The sequence below is a fragment of the Silene latifolia genome, chromosome 6 (genome assembly GCF_048544455.1).
Source record: "Silene latifolia isolate original U9 population chromosome 6, ASM4854445v1, whole genome shotgun sequence".
In the NCBI taxonomy this organism is placed as follows: Eukaryota; Viridiplantae; Streptophyta; class Magnoliopsida; order Caryophyllales; family Caryophyllaceae; genus Silene; species Silene latifolia.
The window spans coordinates 78,109,873-78,128,775 of NC_133531.1; the positions used below are offsets into that span (position 1 = coordinate 78,109,873).

At 48.7% G+C, this 18,903-nt stretch overlaps 1 protein-coding gene across 1 annotated transcript; it reads left to right on the forward strand.

The window, feature by feature from the left end:
* The first annotated feature begins 12,730 nt into the window (after nucleotides 1–12,730).
* LOC141588257 (protein FAR1-RELATED SEQUENCE 2-like) lies at nucleotides 12,731–13,620 on the forward strand. The gene is made up of 2 exons (XM_074409708.1): nucleotides 12,731–13,050; nucleotides 13,188–13,620. Exons 1-2 carry the CDS (start codon nucleotides 12,731–12,733, stop codon nucleotides 13,618–13,620), a joined length of 753 nt encoding a protein of 250 aa, XP_074265809.1.
* The last annotated feature ends 5,283 nt before the right edge of the window (nucleotides 13,621–18,903 follow it).

The window sequence follows — 18,903 nt, forward strand, 5'->3', positions numbered from 1 at the left end:
ATGCAAACTGAAAGAGAAAGAGAGTAAATGCGGAAATGCTTACAAAATGCGCGAATAAAGGGACCTCCCCAAACCGACCATGAAATGGGAGGTTGCTAAGGGCCCGGAAAACCGTCTCAGGAAGCTAATCCAAGTCAGCACGTGAAAGGGCATCCAAAAACAGCTCGATCGAGAGGAATAGTGGTCGATCGAGTAAAGATTTTTTTTTTTTTTTTTTTTTTTTTTTTTGTTACTCGATCGAACAGAAAGTTACTCGATCGAACAGAAAGTTACTCGATCGAGTGGAAAGTTACTCGATTGAGTAGAATTCCTGCAAAGACGCAATAAAAACACGCATACTGATAAAGTCTATGGTATAAAACCATTTATTACAACTGAAAGTAAATAAAAATGCAAAATAAAATCGCCGGGTTGCCTCCCGGTTAGCGCTAGCTTCAGCCAGGTCCCAGCTCGACCTTCTTTTTCTTCGAGCCACTCAAATTAGTCACAATCAAAACAGCTCAAAGCGCGCAAAGAATTTGTCAAATAGCGCGCATGTGCTACACAACAGCATAAGTAGCACCAAAGTGGAATCAAGAAATAGGAAATGAAATTAAACAACCGTTTGAGTCTAACAAATTTCCTATGTGAGCTCCTAAATTTATCCACAAAATAAAGGAGCGCGGGAGCAATTGTCAATATGTAAGGGTCCCGATTCAGATTAGCAAACTTGAAATGATAAGGACGGTGAAAATTTGTTAAATTATGCGTCCACATATGAGAGGGTGTAGCATTAAAAGAAGGAGCACAAATTAAACGAGGCAATATACTGTTAAAACAAACAATAATGAAATTATCGCTTACTACCTCGGGTTGGTCGCTCTCAACGACGGAATCACTGACAAAGGAATGGATTACCTCATCCGTGCTAGGAGCAATTACCGTCTCAGCTGCTTCTTCATCAACCTCTTCAGTGGAATCCATCCCGTAAATCGCAGCTTCAAGTGTATCCGACTCGGCTGTGAATAGGGGAGGTTCACCGTAACCTTCATCATCGTCAAACTCGTCATCCAAAATGAACCCAAGTGACGAATAAAAGCTCCCAATGGCCAAATCAGTCGATCGAGCAAAATAGTTACTCGATCGACCACTTTCCTCCCGCATCTCACTCGATCGAGTAACAAAATCACTCGATCGAGCACTTTCCTCATGCATGTCACTCGATCGAGAAGAGATGTTACTCGATCGAGGACTTTCTTTCTGTACAGCGCCGGTATCCCTGCATGCATTCTGGAAATACGATAGAAAGTCGTCATCCGAAATATAGAAATCATTTTCAGCATTGGGCAACGCGGGTTCTTCATGGGAAAAACCGCTCTTGGTCAAGCACACCTCTTCTGGTTGCCGAGCAACCAACCCAGCTGTTAACCGAGCAATTTCAGACTGCAGCTCAGTGACTTGAGCATCCATATATCTATCATATTCTAGAATTAAGGACTTCAGCTCCGCGATTTCTTTTTTCTGTATATCTCGAGGATCTTGATGCGGTGGCCATTGATGGGGTGGATGTGGCGGCACAACTACAGCTGCATTGTGCTCAGCAGCACCACATCCCCAAGATTTCTTCCTTTCCCAACTAGCAGGCTTCTCAGCTTGGGCTTCAAACTGAGCAATTAGTCGGGAGACAGATGTCATCTTGGCAAGAGGGATCGAAAGGTAATCAAGCCTTCCTTCGATAATCTCCCTCAGTAGCCTGTCTAATAAACCTGTAGGCCTATCAAAACAACACTAAAGAAAAAGATAAGAACAGCCTCAAGGTACTTAGTCTTCCCTTGAGGCGAAAGGACAAACAAAATAAAACAGATAAAAAGCGTCGCCTCCAAAATTTGATACGGTCGTTCTGTACCAAAAATAAAATACCTAAGTACAACTAACAGAAGTCAGCGGTAAGTAGGGTCGATCTCCACAGGGAGGCTAAGTTGCTATCTATCTGTTTAATTCGGTCTGTCAGGGTGTCACAGAAATGGGGGTTTTGAATTGATTGTGAACTAACTAAACTACTGAAACTAAAGGCAAGAGAAGGGAATAAAGGAGATTAAAAATAAGAGAAAGGAAGTATGCTAGGAGTCGGTCTACCGTGGCAGCTATCAGATCTTATACTATCGGGAATACTAAGGCGATTAGACTATTGATAAGAAGAGCTATGGTCGTCACCTTTCGGTCCTTAAACCGCCCTAGAGCGTAAAACGACTTAACTTTCGCCCTCACCGCAATACCCTATTGTAATTAAGCAAGCCTTCCCTTCCAATCTTTCGATCTAGGTCGGGGTTAACTAAATTTATGGTCTCCTGCATGCATTAATTCGACCGGATAACAATTAAATTGCCTAATACAATTCCTATCGCAAGACTAATCTATATAAGTCAGTTAAAACATCGCTACCACGGCTTCCCTAATCCTAACATACTAGGGGAATTAGCTACTCATGATAAAATAAACAAGAACAAGAATTAAAAGAGAATTAAACATTAAATTAAGAAAGAAAAGGGAAGAAATGTTACTGAAATAATGATCCTGAATAAAAAGCAAAGTAACAGTGTATCGTTCCAAGAGAAAAGAGAGAGTCAGAGAGTCTCCGGATAAAAAAGAGATGCATAAACTGACGACCTCACTCCTATTTATAAGAAATTAGGAGTTTAATTAAACCTAATGACGGAAAATAACTAAAAAGCCCAGCCCGTCAGCAAAATCCACTCGATCGAGTAACTAAATCACTCGATCGAGCAAAGGCATAAAAGGAACTAGTCGATCGAAAGGAAACATAGTTGATCGAGTACTTATTCATCCTAAACCACTCGATCGATAAGAAGTGGCTCTCGATCGAGCAAATGGGCTCTCGATCGAACAGAAATAGTTCTCGATCGAGCACTTCTCAGCCACAGAATTCCCGCCGCGCGACCGAACTTCAAACGGCTGCCATTTCTTCGTTACTTGGTCAAACAGGGTGATTCCGGTGGCATTGGAAAGCTAAAAGGACAAACTTCCATCTCCAATGCGCATCTCAAAATAGCTTCATTCCCGCTCCAAATTCACTCTTCCTCCAAATGCATGCTAAAAGGATGGTAAAAGGCTTGATTTCACTACTTTTGGGTTCATTCCTGCAAATAAGACAAAACAAACCAAAGTAGCATATTCGGGGCATTTCGTAGCATAAAACCACGATAAAAGCATAAAAATACGTGCATAAAGTAGGCAAATAAGACTATATAAAATGCACGTATCAACATACTCGGCGTAACACCTTCTTTCAAGGTAAACAAACAAATTCTTCCCCAATCTTTCATTTGTTAATTAATTGTTGCCACCATGTCTTCTGCTAATGCTCTGCCTAGTACCTCAACTCCGGGGGGCGAACCGTCGCATCTTGATGAACAGGAGCCACTGGTTGTCACCCCGATAGGGTTCGGGGGCCGCAAGTCGCCTTCTCCTGAAATTGATGAGAAATTTTTGGAGGATTTTGATGATGACGATGATGAAAAGACCCACTCTGATTCCGAGAGGCCGCAGTACTTGTGACACGGCGAAGCCTGCTCGATTAAACCCAATCGTGTTTGGACGAACAAGTTCGCTAGTGTCTCCGGGCCTGAACGTTTTGAAGATCATTACTCCTTCGGCAGGGGGTATAGAATTATTATCCCTGAGGGTGATCAGGCAGTCTGTTGCCCTCCCGAAGGTTGCATCGGCGTGTACATCAGACATCTGGAGTATGGGCTCCGATTTCCTCTTAATGAACACGTTGCGGCCATAATCAAAGCTATGAATGTCGCCGTGGCACAACTGCATCCGTTGGCCATCAGGACGATTATTGGCTTCGTATGGTTCTGTCTCTTTAAGGGGGAGGCCCCAACGGTGAACCTATTCCGCCGGCTCCACCATCTTCGGCAGACTACCCTAGGCGGCACGGGGTGGTACAACGTACAGACTGAGCCGGGTTATGTGACCGTCACCAAGCTGACATCTTGCAAAGACTGGAAGGGGCGGTGGGTATACGTAGAGGTTCCGGAGGACTATCCATTGCCTCAGTCCTTCCAGCGCCGCGTCAATTTGCGGTGTGAGAGTCAGGGGGAGCATGAAAGATATGTCTCCCGTAATAAGATTAAGATGGACGCCAAGAAGGTCTATCTTAAACATGACGAAACGCGGGCAATGAGCATGTTCGAGGCGACGAAGGATGGCACGCCGAAGGGATGGATGCCTCCGACGCAGATCGTCCTTCAAGACGAGCCGATTTGTCACGTTGGCCTCATACCGGCCCTCCGCCAGGGTGAGTAGGGTCGGTGTGAGGCCCCTCTTTGCTTTTATGCTTCGATGTTTTAGCCCCGATTTACTTCTTTTGCTTAACTCCTGCTTTGTTTCTTTTGCAGATCGATTTGGCCGGGATCTGTCTGTCTCCATCCTAAACAAGTTGGGACTTGACCAGGATGGGAGAGTTTTTGAGCTGCACCCTAAGGCCGCGCCACGTGATCGCAGACCAGCCCCGCACGAACTTATGGAGCAGGCGTTGAAGGCAATGGATGTGGGGGCGACTCAAGCGGAGATTGGCGGTAACGTGCCGCGCCGGAGACCAAAAACAACGTCTACGGCGGCTACGACGTCAACTCCAACTCGATCTCCAATCCCCGCAGTCCAAAAGGATACGGTGGTCGTCAATGTTGACGAGGACGTCACCGTTCTGGAGTGTCCTCCTCCTTCAAATAAGAGGAAGGAAACAACGCCTCGCTTTCATTGTTATCGAGGCGAGGGGAAAGAAAAGGGGTCAGGCCCTTTGTCCAAGAAGGCTAAGAGGCGGTACGGATCTAACCCATGGCTCGGATTTAGCATGTTCTTTAGGCATTCCCGATGACAAGCTTTCGATATGTCAATGAATGTTGACATGGATGCTTTGTCCGAGTTTTTATAGATCGCCTGTCGCGCGGTGTCGTTCTCAGTGAACGGCAATTGGAGAAGCAGCCTGTGCAGACGGGCGATAAAAATGTCACCGCCGACTCCTCATCCCAGAAGGCTTCCTGTGTTCAGCTCAGGGCGGACGGCATAAAGTTGGCCAAAAGGCTGGTGAAGTGGGCTGAACTAGCCGACACTCAGCTTATCGAGCAAGAAGAGCTTATGGCTCAATCTTCCCGTGCGCTCGAACGGCTTAGGCTTGAGCTTGCCGCTGCTAAGAAGGAGGCCGAGAGGACGAAGAGGGACTTCCTCGCCACCATGAAGGACTTCCTTGCTGAGCGGAAGCTTAAGGAGGACGCTGAGAAGGCGGTCCTGGCCGAGAGAGCCAAGGTTGAGGCTGCGTTGTCTGACGTCGCCAAGCTGCGGGAGGAGAAAGACAAATTTGAGGGCGGCTATAAGGCCATGGTTGAGCAGAGGGAAAAATGGAAGTCCCTGCATTCAGTCGAGGCAAAGGAGCACAAGGGCACAAAGGCTATCCTTGCTCAGGGGGAGAAGGACATTGAGACGCTGAGAACTGTCATCATCCCTGACATGTGTGCCCGGTACCGAGACCAAGCTGAAGATGCTACAAGGGATGCGATTAAAGAGCTCCTTCCTGAAGGCACCTTTCCGTGGCAGGATTTTGACAGGCTTCTGGATGAGAAGGCGGCTGCTACGGAGGCCAAGGCCGTGGCCGAGGCGAAGGCGACGAAGGCTGCTCAGAAAGCTGCGGCCAAGGCGGCCCATGCTGCAAAGGTGAAGGAGGCTAGGGAGGAGGCTGAGAGGGGAAAGGCAGGTGAAGCTGCCAAGTCGTCCTCTGGGCCGCCCACCGTTAGTGATGCTGCTACTGCTGCCGGTGGCGAGCAGCAACAAGCATAGGGAGACGGGCGGTCGCACCGGATTCACGTGGCTCTTCGGACAGCTTCAGCTGTTCGGGGGCCAACTATTGAGCCTTTCCTCCCTGCCATCCTTTTGGCGCTTCATGTTTTGATGTTTGTAACCTTTTGTTGTTCCTTCGTTTTTTGTTAAACATTGGTAGGTTGTGCTTAGGCTATCCCTATGGGGACGGCCGTCGACTTTGTTTCACTTGTAAACATTTTTAATGAAGTTTTGTTTATTTGCCCTTCATTCAGTTGTCTTCTTACGTTTTTAAACATATTGAGCGCTTTTTTTCGTTTTACCTTCGGCTTGGCCGAGGCAGTTAGATTGCGTATCTCAACTGTACTTAAACGTTTTTAAACATGTTGGCATGTCGGTCGCTTCCTCCTCCACTCCCGGTCTTAGCCGAGGCGGTCAGATTTGCGCTTCCCAACTGCTGTTGTGAACATGTTAGCGTATCGGTCGTTTCCCCATCACTCCCGGCTTTGGCCGAGGCAATCGAGGTTACGGCTCGACAGTGTTCGTATCTATAGACATATTGATCGCTTCCTCTGCCACTCCCGTATTGGCCGAGGCAGTCAGATTTGCGTTCTCAATTGTACTTATACGTTCTTAAGCATGTTGGTCGCTTTCGCGAGTATCAACTGCATTTGTAGTGACTGCCGTGGCGTCTACTTTGGTCGCATGTTGGTTGCTTTCGCGAGTATCAACTGCATTTGTAGTAACTGCCCGGCTTTGGCCGTGGCGGCTACTTCAGTGACTGCCCGGATTTGGCCGTGGCGTCTACTTTGATACGACTACGGAGGGGACAAGCATTTCGATGGAAAACTTGGATCATTCTTCATAAGATATAATCACGCGTTGGGGTGCCCACAACAGTCTCGGACACCTCCGCCGCTATACAAAGTATTTCCTAAGGTTGTCTGTGTTCCAATGGCTCATTAGAGGAACACCCTCCATGTCTGTCAGCCGGTATGTCCTCGGCCTCATTTCTTCAACCACCTTGTAGGGTCCTTCCCAGTTGGCCGTCATTTTACCATGGATGTTTCCTTTGTTGGTTGCGGCCGACTTTCTCAGGACTAGATCTCCTAATCTTAAGTCCCTTTTGTGGACCCTACGGTTGTAGGCTCTTCTCATTCGGTTTTGATATACTGCCAAGTTGAGCCTTGCCGTATCTCGACTTTCTTCGACCAGGTCTAGGGAGGCTCTCAGGCCTTCCTCATTTTTCGGCCCGGGTTAAAGGTTTGCGTTCGAATGTCGGCACCGCCGCTTCAATTAGCGGGACGGCCTCGGACCCATAGACTAGGTGGAATGGATGCACTGTTGCTTCTTTCTCTCGTGGTTCGAAGGGACCACGGGACGCCGGGTAGTTCATCGGCCCATCTTCCCTTTAGATCTTCAACCTTCTTCTTCAACCCGTTAGGTATTGTTTTATTAGCCGCCTCCGCCCGTTGCTGCTCGAGGGTGGCGGACGGAGGAGTATGCAAATTTGATACCGAGCCCTTCCAACCAGTTCATCACCATGTCGCTCCAAAACTCTCGGCCGTGGTCAAATACAATGACTTGGGGTAGCCCAAAACGAGTTATGACGTTCTCCCAAATCACCTTTCTTACGGCCGTCGTGGTCTTGGCAGGTACCGCGACAGCCTCGACCCATTTGGTGAAGAAGTCAACGGCGACAATCAGGTACTTTCTTCCTCCGGAGGCCGTCGGAAATGGTCCTAATAAATCCATCCCCCACTGTGCAAATGGTAGGGGACTAAGTACTGGTTGCAGATATCGGGAAGGTGCATGTATTACCGGAGCATGCATCTGACAATTCTTGCACTTCTTGGTTTTTGCTCTGGAATCTTTCAGCATGGTAGGCCAGAAGTAGCCGGCTCGGAGAGCTTTGTGGGCTAGCGTTCTCGCCCCCATGTGATGTCCACAGACGCCTTCGTGAATTTCTGTCAGTATAAGCTCCGCGTCGGCTGGGCCGACACATTTCAAGAGTGGTCTTATTACGGATCTTCTGTACAATTCTCCTTCGAACACTGAGTACCTTGCGGCGATCCTTCTTATCTTCTAAGACAGACTGCGGTCCTCCGGCAACTCATTTGTAAGCTTGTATTTCATTATCGGAGTCATCCACGTCGTCTCGGCTTCGATGTCGCCCACCATGCCGACGGTCTCAGTGATGCTTTTAGCATTTCTGATATCCACCAGCACGGTTCGACTGACATTCTTGATGCTTGAACTGGCAAGTTTTGAGAGAGCGTCGGCTCGGTTGTTCTCAGACCTGGGGATGCACTGTATTTGGAAAGATTTCAATTTTGAGGTGTCAGCTTTTACCCTCTCCAGATACCTTATCATCCCATCGTCTCGAGTCTCATACTCTCCTCGGATTTGATTAGTCACCAATAGCGAGTCTGTTTTCAACACAACATGCTCCGCCCCGGCAGCTCAAGCTAACTCGACTCCAGTTATCACCGCCTCATATTCGGATTCGTTATTTGAGGCCGAGAAGGTAAACTTCATGGCGTACTCAAACTCGTCCCCGTTAGGGCTGATGATAAGAATGTCGGCTCCTGAGCTGTTCGTCGTGGAGGACCCGTCGGTATACACTTCCCACACACCGGGATGTGATTCTTCTTGATATGTGCACTCGGCCAGGAAATCTGCAAGCGCTTGCCCCTTTATCGAAGGCCTCGGTTTGTACTGAATGCCGAAGCCGGAGAGCTCCACTGCCCATTTGATAAGTCTGCCGGATTTTTCGAATTTTTCCAACGCTTTCTCCAATGGCTGGTCGGTTAAGACCGTCACGGGATGTGCGTTGAAGTAGGGTTTCAGCTTCCTTGCGGCAACGAACGATTTACGGCGAGGGTCGCTTTTCGATTAGTGGGTAATTTCTTTCGGCGTCCAGCAGTGTATGGTCGATAAAGTAAATTGGGTATTCCGCTTATTTTCTTCCTCGACGATTACGCAGACCGACCGTGGCCGAGGTAATCGCTAAGTATAGATATAGCGTCTCCCCAAAGATCGGCCGGACGGGGTCGGCGAGTGTCGAAGGTGAGCTTTCAGTTGCTTGAAAGCTGTGCTCTGTTGCTCCCCCCAGCTAAAGTTTTTATTCCCTTTCATCACCGTAAAGAACAGAGTGCTCTTGTCGGCCGACCGAGAGATGAAGCGGGCAAGAGCCGCCATTCTCCCGGTCAGCGTCATAACCTCTTTTCGATTCCTCGGCTCCGGTAGGTCTAGTATTGCTTTGACTTTCTCTGGATTGGCATCAATTCCCCTGGCGCTGACAAGCACGCCGAGGAACTTGCCGGCCCGGACACCGAAGTTACATTTCTTTAGGTTGAGCTTCATTCTATATTTCCTTAGTGAACAAAATGTCTCGCTTAAATCGGCCAAGTGCTCGCTGTCAGACTTGCTTTTTACAATAGCGTCGTCGACGTAAGCCTCGATGTTTCGCCCTTTTTGATTTTGGAACACTGTGTCCACCAGCCTAGTGTATGTTGCGCCAGCGTTCTTCAAACCAAACGACATCATTTTATACATGTATGTGCCGTGTATGGTGATGAATGCGCATTTAGGCATGTCTTCCTCGGCCATGAATACCTGATGATACTCTGAGAAGGCGTCTAGTAGGCTCAGCATAGTGTAGCCTGCTGTGGCGTCTATTAAACTATCTATTCAAGGCAAGGGATAGCAATCTTTAGGGCACGCTTTATTAAGATTGGTAAAATCAACACAAATCCTCCACGCCCCTGACGACTTCCTCACCATTACAACATTTGCTAGCCACTCAGGGTAAGTACAAGGCATTATAAAGCCCGCCTCTAGTAATTTGTCTACTTCAGCTTTGATGGCCTCATCCTTCTCGGCCGAGGAGTTCCTCATCTTCTGCTTGACAGGGCGAGCGGTGGAGAGTACGTTCACTTGTGAACGAAAACCCCCCGCTCACGCCCGGCATCTCACCGAGTATGCGAAGACATCTTTGTTCTTCCTAAGCAGGTCTAGTAGATCGGCCCTGAATTTTGGCTCCAGGTCGGCACCGATAGTTACGGTGCGCTCTGGGTCAATTTCCACTTCCCCGGTCTGGGCTCCCTCGACCATGCCGACATGAGTATTCATCGGGTCGCCTTCTTGCTGTAAGGATGGGCTCTTCCCTTTTTCTGATTTCTTCGCCACTTTGAGGGATTGCATGTTGCACCCCCTGGCAGATACTTGGATGTTGACGATTTTATCTCTGTCGTCCTTTGAGACGAGCTTTTGTGCTTCCCCCCTGTCCGAGACGTACATCAATGTCAGGGCCCGGATGGACATCACAGCATCGGCCTCGCTCAAAGTGACCCGGCCTATGAGAACGTTGTAGGCAGACGAACCATCAATAACCACAAACTCAGATAAAACATTTTTGGCCGCATCCGCTTGGCCGAACATCACCGGCGATCGATTGACCCTGGGGTACCAGTAGGCCCCGCAGAAGTCAGATAGCGGGTTAGTGCAGGGACTCAGGTCTCCAATCTTCAGACCGAGATTGAGAAAGTACTCCCTGAACATGATGTTTGTGTAGGCGCTTGTGTCAATCAGGCACCTTTTGACCAAGTGGTTGGCTATATCTAGGTGGACTACGAGCGGGTCGTTGTGCGGGGCAACGACTCCTTCGTAGTCCTTCTTTCCGATGTTTATATCGGGGATGATGGAAGCGGGGATCGCTGTGGTGGGCACAAAGTTGATGGCTTGGTAAAGCTCATTTAGGTGCCGTTTGTGCCCATTAGCTGACCCACCGTTCTCGTTTCCCCCGATGACAACCTGGATCACTCCCATCCGTTGAAAAACGGATTTTCTATTCGCCCCGTCGGAGCTTGCTCCTGGGCCTCCAGCTACATACTTGCTGAGGCTCCCCTTTCGGATTAGCTCCTCGATGGCGTTCCTTAGGTGCCGACAGTTGTCGGTCTTATGGCCGGTGTGGCCGTGGTACTCGCAAAACTGACTTGCGTCACCTTCCCCCCTCGCCTTGGGGGGCCTTGCCCACTTCTGTCCGTCGTTCTTGCTTAGGGTGAAGACTCCGGCTGGAGAGGCGACCAGGGGGGTGAGACTACTGTACCGCTTCTGGTTGTACGGTCCCGAACTCCCCCCGGCGCCCGCTGAGTTCTGTTTCCTATTAAATCTCTCAGGCCGTGACCTATTAACGTCACGGCGACCTTCTTCTATGTTGTCCCGGCGGCTCTTCCTCTCTGGGTGCCCAGCTTCACTGTGGCCTACCCAGGTCTTGTGATAGTCCTCCACCTTGACGGCTCAGTCGGCCATCTTTCTGGCGGAGTCTAAGTTGAGGTCTTCGCACTTGATGAGCTCGTTTTTGAAATCACCTTTCGGGAGGCCTTTCATCAGCGCGAAGGCCGCCAGTTCGGTGTTCAACTCACGGATCTGCTGAACCTTAGCGTCAAATCTTTTGACGTAGCTCCGGAGGGACTCGTCCTCCCCCTGTCGGATAGTTAGGAGATCTGATGTCTCCACGGCCCTTCGCTTGTTGCAAGCATACTGGGCTATGAAATTGTCCCTCAGGTCGGCATAACAGTACACCGAGCCAGGGAACTGCATTCTTCCAGGATGACACGTTCCCTGATTCTGAGGTGTAATTTCGGAGCAGGTTTTGTGACCACGTAAGCTTGTAGAATGATGTCGTTGCTTGTCTCTTCCTTTTACTCTCTCCTGTAAAGATGAACAAACTTAGGGCTCGGCTTGGTACCGAGCGTACTCACTCCGACGCTCAAGTCAGTAAACTTAAAAAATAAGTTGTGTGTTAACTTGGCAAAGTATATTGTAGAGAGGTAAGGGAGTTTATACCAGTTTATTCAGTTAGTTTTGGGATCCTTTTCTCAATGAGAGAAGTGGAGTATTTATAGACTTTCACCTTTTGTCACGTAGTGGCCAAGTGGCCAAGTGGCTAGCAGGTGGAAAGACTGTCTTACCCTCGGCCGAGGGACCCATGACAGCCTACAGCAGCCTTGTTGACTCCATGCCGAGGGACCGGATGTGAGTACGCGGATATGCCTCTCGCCGGCTAGTTGCAAGCCGAGACCCAGTGACAGGCCGACAGGCTTTGTCGGTTAGGCTGTTAATATGTTGACTTGCTGTCTTTTAGCTTTGACCTTGCTCAATATGTTGACTCGGTCAGCGGGTGCAGAATATGCCCCATCAACAAGGTTATTCAATAACAATGTTACTGTAACTAAATTACTAACATATAATTTACTCACTTGCTCTTTCCCTATCACTGGTCAATATCACGTTCGACTTGTTTCATTATGACGGCATACAACAGCTTTCCTTACATTTCAAAGACAGCTAGGCATCGTTATTGTATGTGGCATATTACACAAACGATCACGGACAAAGTTGGTTCAGCACTCTGCAGAGACACGGACTTCCTTGCTCGCTTCAACGCTGTTGTTTGGGACCCTGATATGGAGCCGTCGGAGTTCGAAGAGAAGTGGCAGAAGGTCATTTCAGATTTGTTTTTGGAAGATAATGATTGGTTGACTACAATGTTCGACACGGACACCATTGGATTCCCGCCTACCATCGTGACCTTGCCTTGGGCTGCATATTAAGAACAACACGGCGATCGAAAGTACAAATTCGTTTTTCAAGCGCTATGAGAATCACTTTGGTACACTGGTCGAATTTTGGATGAGGTAAACAACTCTTTTTCATTCCTTACGATGCACGGGAACGAGTGTATGTTACAAAGTACCATTGTTTCATAAATAATTTGTTGCCGAATCCTTGTTGCATTAAAACCAGGTTCCAAATCGCTATGGACCAGCGATCTATACACGAAGGTGCGATGATTATAACGGCGACCACTCATTCCCCGAGCTTAAGACAAAATTACCTATAGAAAAGCATGGCGCTATTATATACACACATCTTTGTGTTCAAGGTGTTTCAAGAAGAAGTAATGGCTGCCGATTCATGTGGTGTTGATGACTTTGAGAAGGAGGAGCATGTGCGCATAATTCATGTAATCGATGCTGAGACAGACAGAATTTTCAAGGTGAGGTTGGACCTTAGAAGCACAGATGCAGTATGCGTGTGTAAACTGTTCGAAAGAATTGGATTACTCTGCAGGCATATTGTGTGGGTGTACAAGGGCAAAGGAATTGGGCGAATACCAAGAAAGTACATTGTAGATCGTTGGCTAAATAACACACACGCAGCGAACAGGTTTGATTCGAAAACATTATTACAAAGGATGATTTTGACTTGTTACGATGAATTGTTTTTCTGATAACATTGTAACCATAATTTCTTATAGTAACATTGTTACCATGATAAACAGTAACCTGCTGTTTTACTTCAAGGATTGATTCGAATGGGAATGTCATTGAGGATTCATATATGGCTATGTCTGATAACAGTCATTTGTGCAACGTATGGTCAGAGTTCCATCAGATAGTTGGTGTTCTCAAAACTTTACCTGCTGAACACACGGAAGAGTTAGCATCCCTCCTAGTTGAGTTCCGGCAAAAGTTATGTATTGAACCGGTTACAAAAGACCAAGAGATGGAGATGCTGTTGGGTTGCAGCTCATCGTCTGAAGTCACTATCCACCCTCCGGAACAAGCACGCAACAAGGGCAGCGGAAAAAGATTGAAGTCAGCTAAACAACAGGCCATTGAAAAAGCAGCCAAGCCAAAGAGGCTATGTGCATACTGCAAAGAAAGAGTTACCCACGACAGGAGAACATGCCCTCTTCGCATAGGCGATGTAGGCTCGAGAAAGCGACTAAGCTAAAAAGAAAAATGTTTGATCTTTGTTATGATGTTACAGTAACATTGTGACCTTAGCAATAATTAGTAGGATTTTGTGTTGCTGTGACAATAATATGTCACAGTATAAATGTTCCGGTGTATTCCGGAGCAGGATTATGACCACTTGAGCTTGTTGAATGACGTCGTTGCTTGTCTCTTCCTTTCACTCTCTCCTGTAAAGATGAACAAACTGAGGGCTCGGCTTGGTACCGAGCGTACTCACTCCGATGCTCAAGTCAGTGAACTTAGAGAGATAAGTTGTATGTTAACTTGGCAAAATATATTGTAGAGAGATAAGGGAGTTTATACCAGATTATTGGATTATGAGATGAGTTTCTCAATGAGAGATGTGGAGTATTTATAGACTTTCAACTTTTGTCACGTAGTGGCCAAGTGGTCGTAGCAGGTGGGAAGACTGTCTTACCCTCGACCGAGGGACCCATGGCAGGCCGGCAGGCCTGGTTGACTCCATGCCGAGGGGACTGGATGTGAGTACGTGGATATGCTTCTCGGCCGGCTAGTTGCCTAGCCGAGACCCAAGTGACAGGCCGACAGGCTGCGTCGGTTAGGCTGTTAATATGTTGACTTCTTTGTCTTTTAGCTTTGACCTTGCTCAATACGTTGACTCGGTCGGCGGGTGCGAATATGCCCCATCAATTTGCCCCAGCGTAGTCTATGCCGTGGTATGGACCTTCGATGAGTGTTGAGCGTATTCTGCGCATGTTGAACTTCTTCCTCGGCTTGGTTCTGTTCAGGCCGTACCATATCCCCCCTCCACATGGTTGTGTAATGGACATCTAATGTGGAAAAGAAAATGGCGCTGGCCGAGACCAAGGTTGAGAGTGCCGTGTGCTTATGATTGCCCCCGGCCGGTGCTGCCAAGCTTGGTTGATCAGCTGGCCGTTAGCGAGTAGATACCAAGGAGCGTGTCGAAGAAGATTTGTCACTGTATGTCGACTGACATTCCATGGCTGCATGCTTGACACGTGGCCTGGTGCTGATTGGTGGACGCTTCATGGGCTTTGCTCTGATTGGTCCACTGAATGGGCTTTGCTCTATAAATAGAGCAGTATGCCCCTCATTTTGACCATCAAACTTCATTTTCTCAAAAAATTTCCTCTCTCTAGTTTTTCGAAGAAGTTTCTCTCTAGTTTTCGAAGCGTTACTCGGCGTAACACTTTCTTTCAAGGTAAACAAACAAATTCTTCCCCAACTTTTATTTGTTAATTAATTATTGCCACCATGTCTGCTGCTGATGCTCTTCCTAGTACCTCTACTCCGGGGGGCGAACCGCCGCATCCTGATGAACAGGAGCCACTGGTTGTCACCTCGATAGGGTTCGGGGGGCGCTTGTCGCCTTCTCCTGAAATTGATGAGAAATTTTTGGAGGACTTTGATGATGATGATGATGATGATGATGAAAAGACCCATTCTGACGTAGAGAGGCCGTATTTCTTGTGGCACGGCGAAGCCTGCTTGATTAAACCCGATCGTGTTTGGACGAACAAGTTCGCTAGTTGTTCCGGGCCTGAACTTTTTGAAGACCATTACTCCTTCGGCAGGGGGTATAGAATCATTATCCCTGAGGGTGATCAGGCGGTCTGTTGCCCTCCCGAAGGCGGTATAGGTGTATATATTAGGCATCTGGAGTATGGGCTCCGATTTCCTCTTAATGAACACGTCGCCGCCATAATCAAAGCCATGAATGTCGCCATGGCACAACTGCATCCGTTGGTCATTAGGACTATTATTGGCTTTGTATGGTTATGTCTTTTTAAAGGGGAGGCCCCAACGGTGAACCTCTTCCGCCGGCTCCACCATCTTCGGCAGACTACCCTAGGCGGCACGGGGTGGTACAGCATACAGACCGAGCCGGGTTATGTTACCATTTCCAAGCTGACATCTTGCAAGGACTGGAAGGGGCGGTGGGTATATGTTGAGGTTCGGAGGACTATCCATTGCCCCGGTCCTTCCAGCGCCGCGTCAATTTGCGGTGTGAGAGTCAGGGGGAGCATGAAAGATATGTCTCCCGTAATAAGATTAAGATGGACGCCAAGAAGGTCTATCTTAAAGATGACGAAACGCGGGCAATGAGCATGTTCGAGGCGACGAAGGATGGCACGCCGAAGGGATGGATGCCTCCGACGCAGATCGTCCTTCAAAACGAGCCGCTTTGTCACGTCGGCCTCATACCGGCCCTCCGCTAGGGTGAGTAGGGTCGGTGTGAGGCCCCTCTTTGCTTTTATGCTTCGATGTTTTAGCCCCGGTTTACTTCTTTTGCTTAACTCCTGCTTTGTTTCTTTTGCAGATCGATTTGTCCGGGATCTGTCTGTCTTCATCCTAAACAAGTTGGGACTTGACCAGGACGGGAGAGTTATTGAGCTGCACCCTAAGGCCGCGCCACGTGATCGCAGACCGGCCCCGCACAAACTTATGGAGCAGGCGTTGAAGTCAATGGATGTGGGGGCGACTCAAGCGGATATTGGCGGTAACGTGTCGCGCCGGAGACCAAAAACAACGTCTACGGCGGCTACGACGTCAACTCCAACTCGATCTCCAATCCCCGCAGTCCAAAAGGATACGATGGTCGTCAATGTTGACGAGGACGTCACCGTTCTGGAGTGTCCTCCTCCTTCAAATAAGAGGAAGGGATGCGATTAAAGAGCTCCTTCCTGAAGGCACCGGGACCAAGCTGAAGATGCTACAAGGGATGCGATTAAAGAGCTCCTTCCTGAAGGCACCTTTTCGTGGCAGGATTTTGACAGGCTTCTGGATGAGAAGGCGGATGCTGCGGAGGCCAAGGCCGTGGCCGAGGCGAAGGCGGTGAAGGCTGCTCGGGAAGTTGCAGCCAAGGCGGCCCATGCTGCAAAGGTGAAGGAGGCTAGGGAGGAGGCTGAGAGGGCAAAGGCAGGTGAAGCTGCCAAGTCGTCCTCTGGGCCGCCCACCGTTGGTGATGCTGCTACTGCTGCCGGTGGCAAGCAGCAACAAGCATAGGGAGACGGGCGGTCGTCACCGGATTCACCCGGCCCTTCGGACAGCTTTAGCTGTTCGGGGGCCAACTAGTGAGCCTTTCCTCCCTGCCATCCTTTTGGCGCTTCATGTTTTGATGTTTGTAACCTTTTATTGTTCCTTCGTTTTTTGTTAAACATTGGTAGGTTGTGCTTAGGTTATCCCTATGGGGACGGTCGTCGACTTTGTTTCACTTGTAAACATTTTTAATGAAGTTTTGTTTATTTGCCCTCCATTCAGTTGTCTTCTTACGTTTTTAAACATATTGAGCGCTTTTTTTTCGTTTTACCTTCGGCTTGGCCGAGGCAGTTAGATTGCGTATCTCAACTGTACATAAACTTTTTTAAACATGTTGGCATGTCGGTCGCTTCCTCCTCCACTCCCGGTCTTAGCCGAGGTGGTCAGATTTGCGATTCCCAACTGCTGTTGTGAACATGTTAGCGTATCGGTCGTTTCCCCGTCACTCCCGGCTTTGGCCGAGGCAATCGAGGTTACGGCTCGACAGCGTTCGTATCTATAGACATATTGATCGCTTCCTCTGCCACTCCCGGATTGGACGAGGCAGTCAGATTTGCGTTCTCAACTGTACTTATACGTTCTTAAGCATGTTGGTCGCTTTCGCGAGTATCAACTGCATTTGTAGTGACTGCCGTGGCATCTACTTTGGTCGTATGTTGGTCGCTTTCGCGAGTATCAACTGCATTTGTAGTGACTGCCCGGCTTTGGCCGTGGCGTCTACTTCAGTGACTGCCCGGCTTTGGCCGTGGCGTCTACTTTGATACGACTACGGAGGGGACAAGCATTTCGATGGAAAACTTGGATCATTCTTTATAAGATATAATCACGCTTTGGGGTGCCCACAACAGTCTCGAACACCTCCGCCGCTATACAAAGTATTTCCTAAGGTTGTCTGTGTTCCAATGGCTCATTAGTGGAACACCCTCCATGTCTGTCAGCCGGTATGTCCCCGGCCTCATTTCTTCAACCACCTTGTAGGGTCCCTCCCAGTTGGCCTTCATCTTACCATGGATGTTTCCTTTGTTGGTTGCGGCCGACTTTCTCAGGACTAGATCTCCTACTCTTAAGTCCCTTTTGTGGACCCTACGGTTGTATGCTCCTCTCATTCGGTTTTGATATACTGCCAAGTTGAGCCGTGCCGTATCTCGACTTTCTTCGACCAGGTCTAGGGAGGCTCTCAGGCCTTCCTCATTTTCGACTGGGTTAAAGGTTTGCGTTCGAATGTCGGCACCGCCATTTTGCTTCAATTGGCGGGACGACCTCGGACCCATAGACTAGGTGGAATGGGTGCCACCTGTTGCTTCTTTTTCCGTGGTTGAAGTGACCACAGGACGCCGGTAGTTCATCACCCCATCTTCCCTTTAGATCTTCAACCTTCTTTTTCAACCCGTTCAGTATTGTTTTATTAGCTGCCTCCGCCTGCCCGTTGCTCTGAGGGTGGCAGACGGAGGAGTATGCGAATTTGATACCGAGCTCTTCCAGCTAATTCATCACCATGTCACTCCAAAACTCTCGGCCGTGGTCAAATACCATGACTTGGGGTAACCCAAAACGAGTTATGATGTTCTCCCAAATCACCTTTCTTACGGCCGTCGTGGTCTTGGCAGGTACTGCGACAGCCTCGACCCACTTGGTGAAGTAGACAACGGCGACGATCAGGTACTTCCTTTCTCCGGAGGCCGTCGGAAATGGTCCTAGTAAATCCATCCCCCACTGTGAAAATGGAAGGGGACTAAGCACCGGTTGCAGGTCTCGGGAAGGTGCATGTATTACCGGAGCATGCATCTGACAATTCTTGCACTTCTTGGTTTTTGCTCTGGAATCTTTCAGCATGGTAGGCCAGAAGTAGCCGGCTCGGAGAGCTTTGTGGGCTAGCGTTCTTGCCCCCATGTGATGTCCGCAGATGCCTTCGTGGATCTCCGTCAGTATAAGCTCCGCGTCGGCTGGGCCGACACATTTCAAGAGTGGTCTTATTACAGACCTTCTCTACAATTCTCCTTCGAACACTGAGTACCTTGCGGCGATCCTTCTTATCTTCTGAGACAGACTGCGGTCCTCCGGCAACTCATTTGTCAGTTTGTATTTCATTATCGGAGTCATCCACGTCGTCTCGGCTTCGATGTCGCCCACCATGCCGACGGTCTCAGTGATGCTTTTAGCATTTATGATATCCACCAGCACGGTTCGACTGACATTCTTGATGCTTGAACTGGCAAGTTTTGAGAGAACGTCGGCTCGG

Coding starts and splice junctions, on each gene's coding strand:
- LOC141588257 (XM_074409708.1), top strand. CDS start 12,731: ATGGCGCTATTATATACACACATCTTTGTGTTCAAGGTGTTTCAAGAA. Junction 13,051..13,187: donor AACACACACGCAGCGAACAG/GTTTGATTCGAA, acceptor TTTTACTTCAAG/GATTGATTCGAATGGGAATG.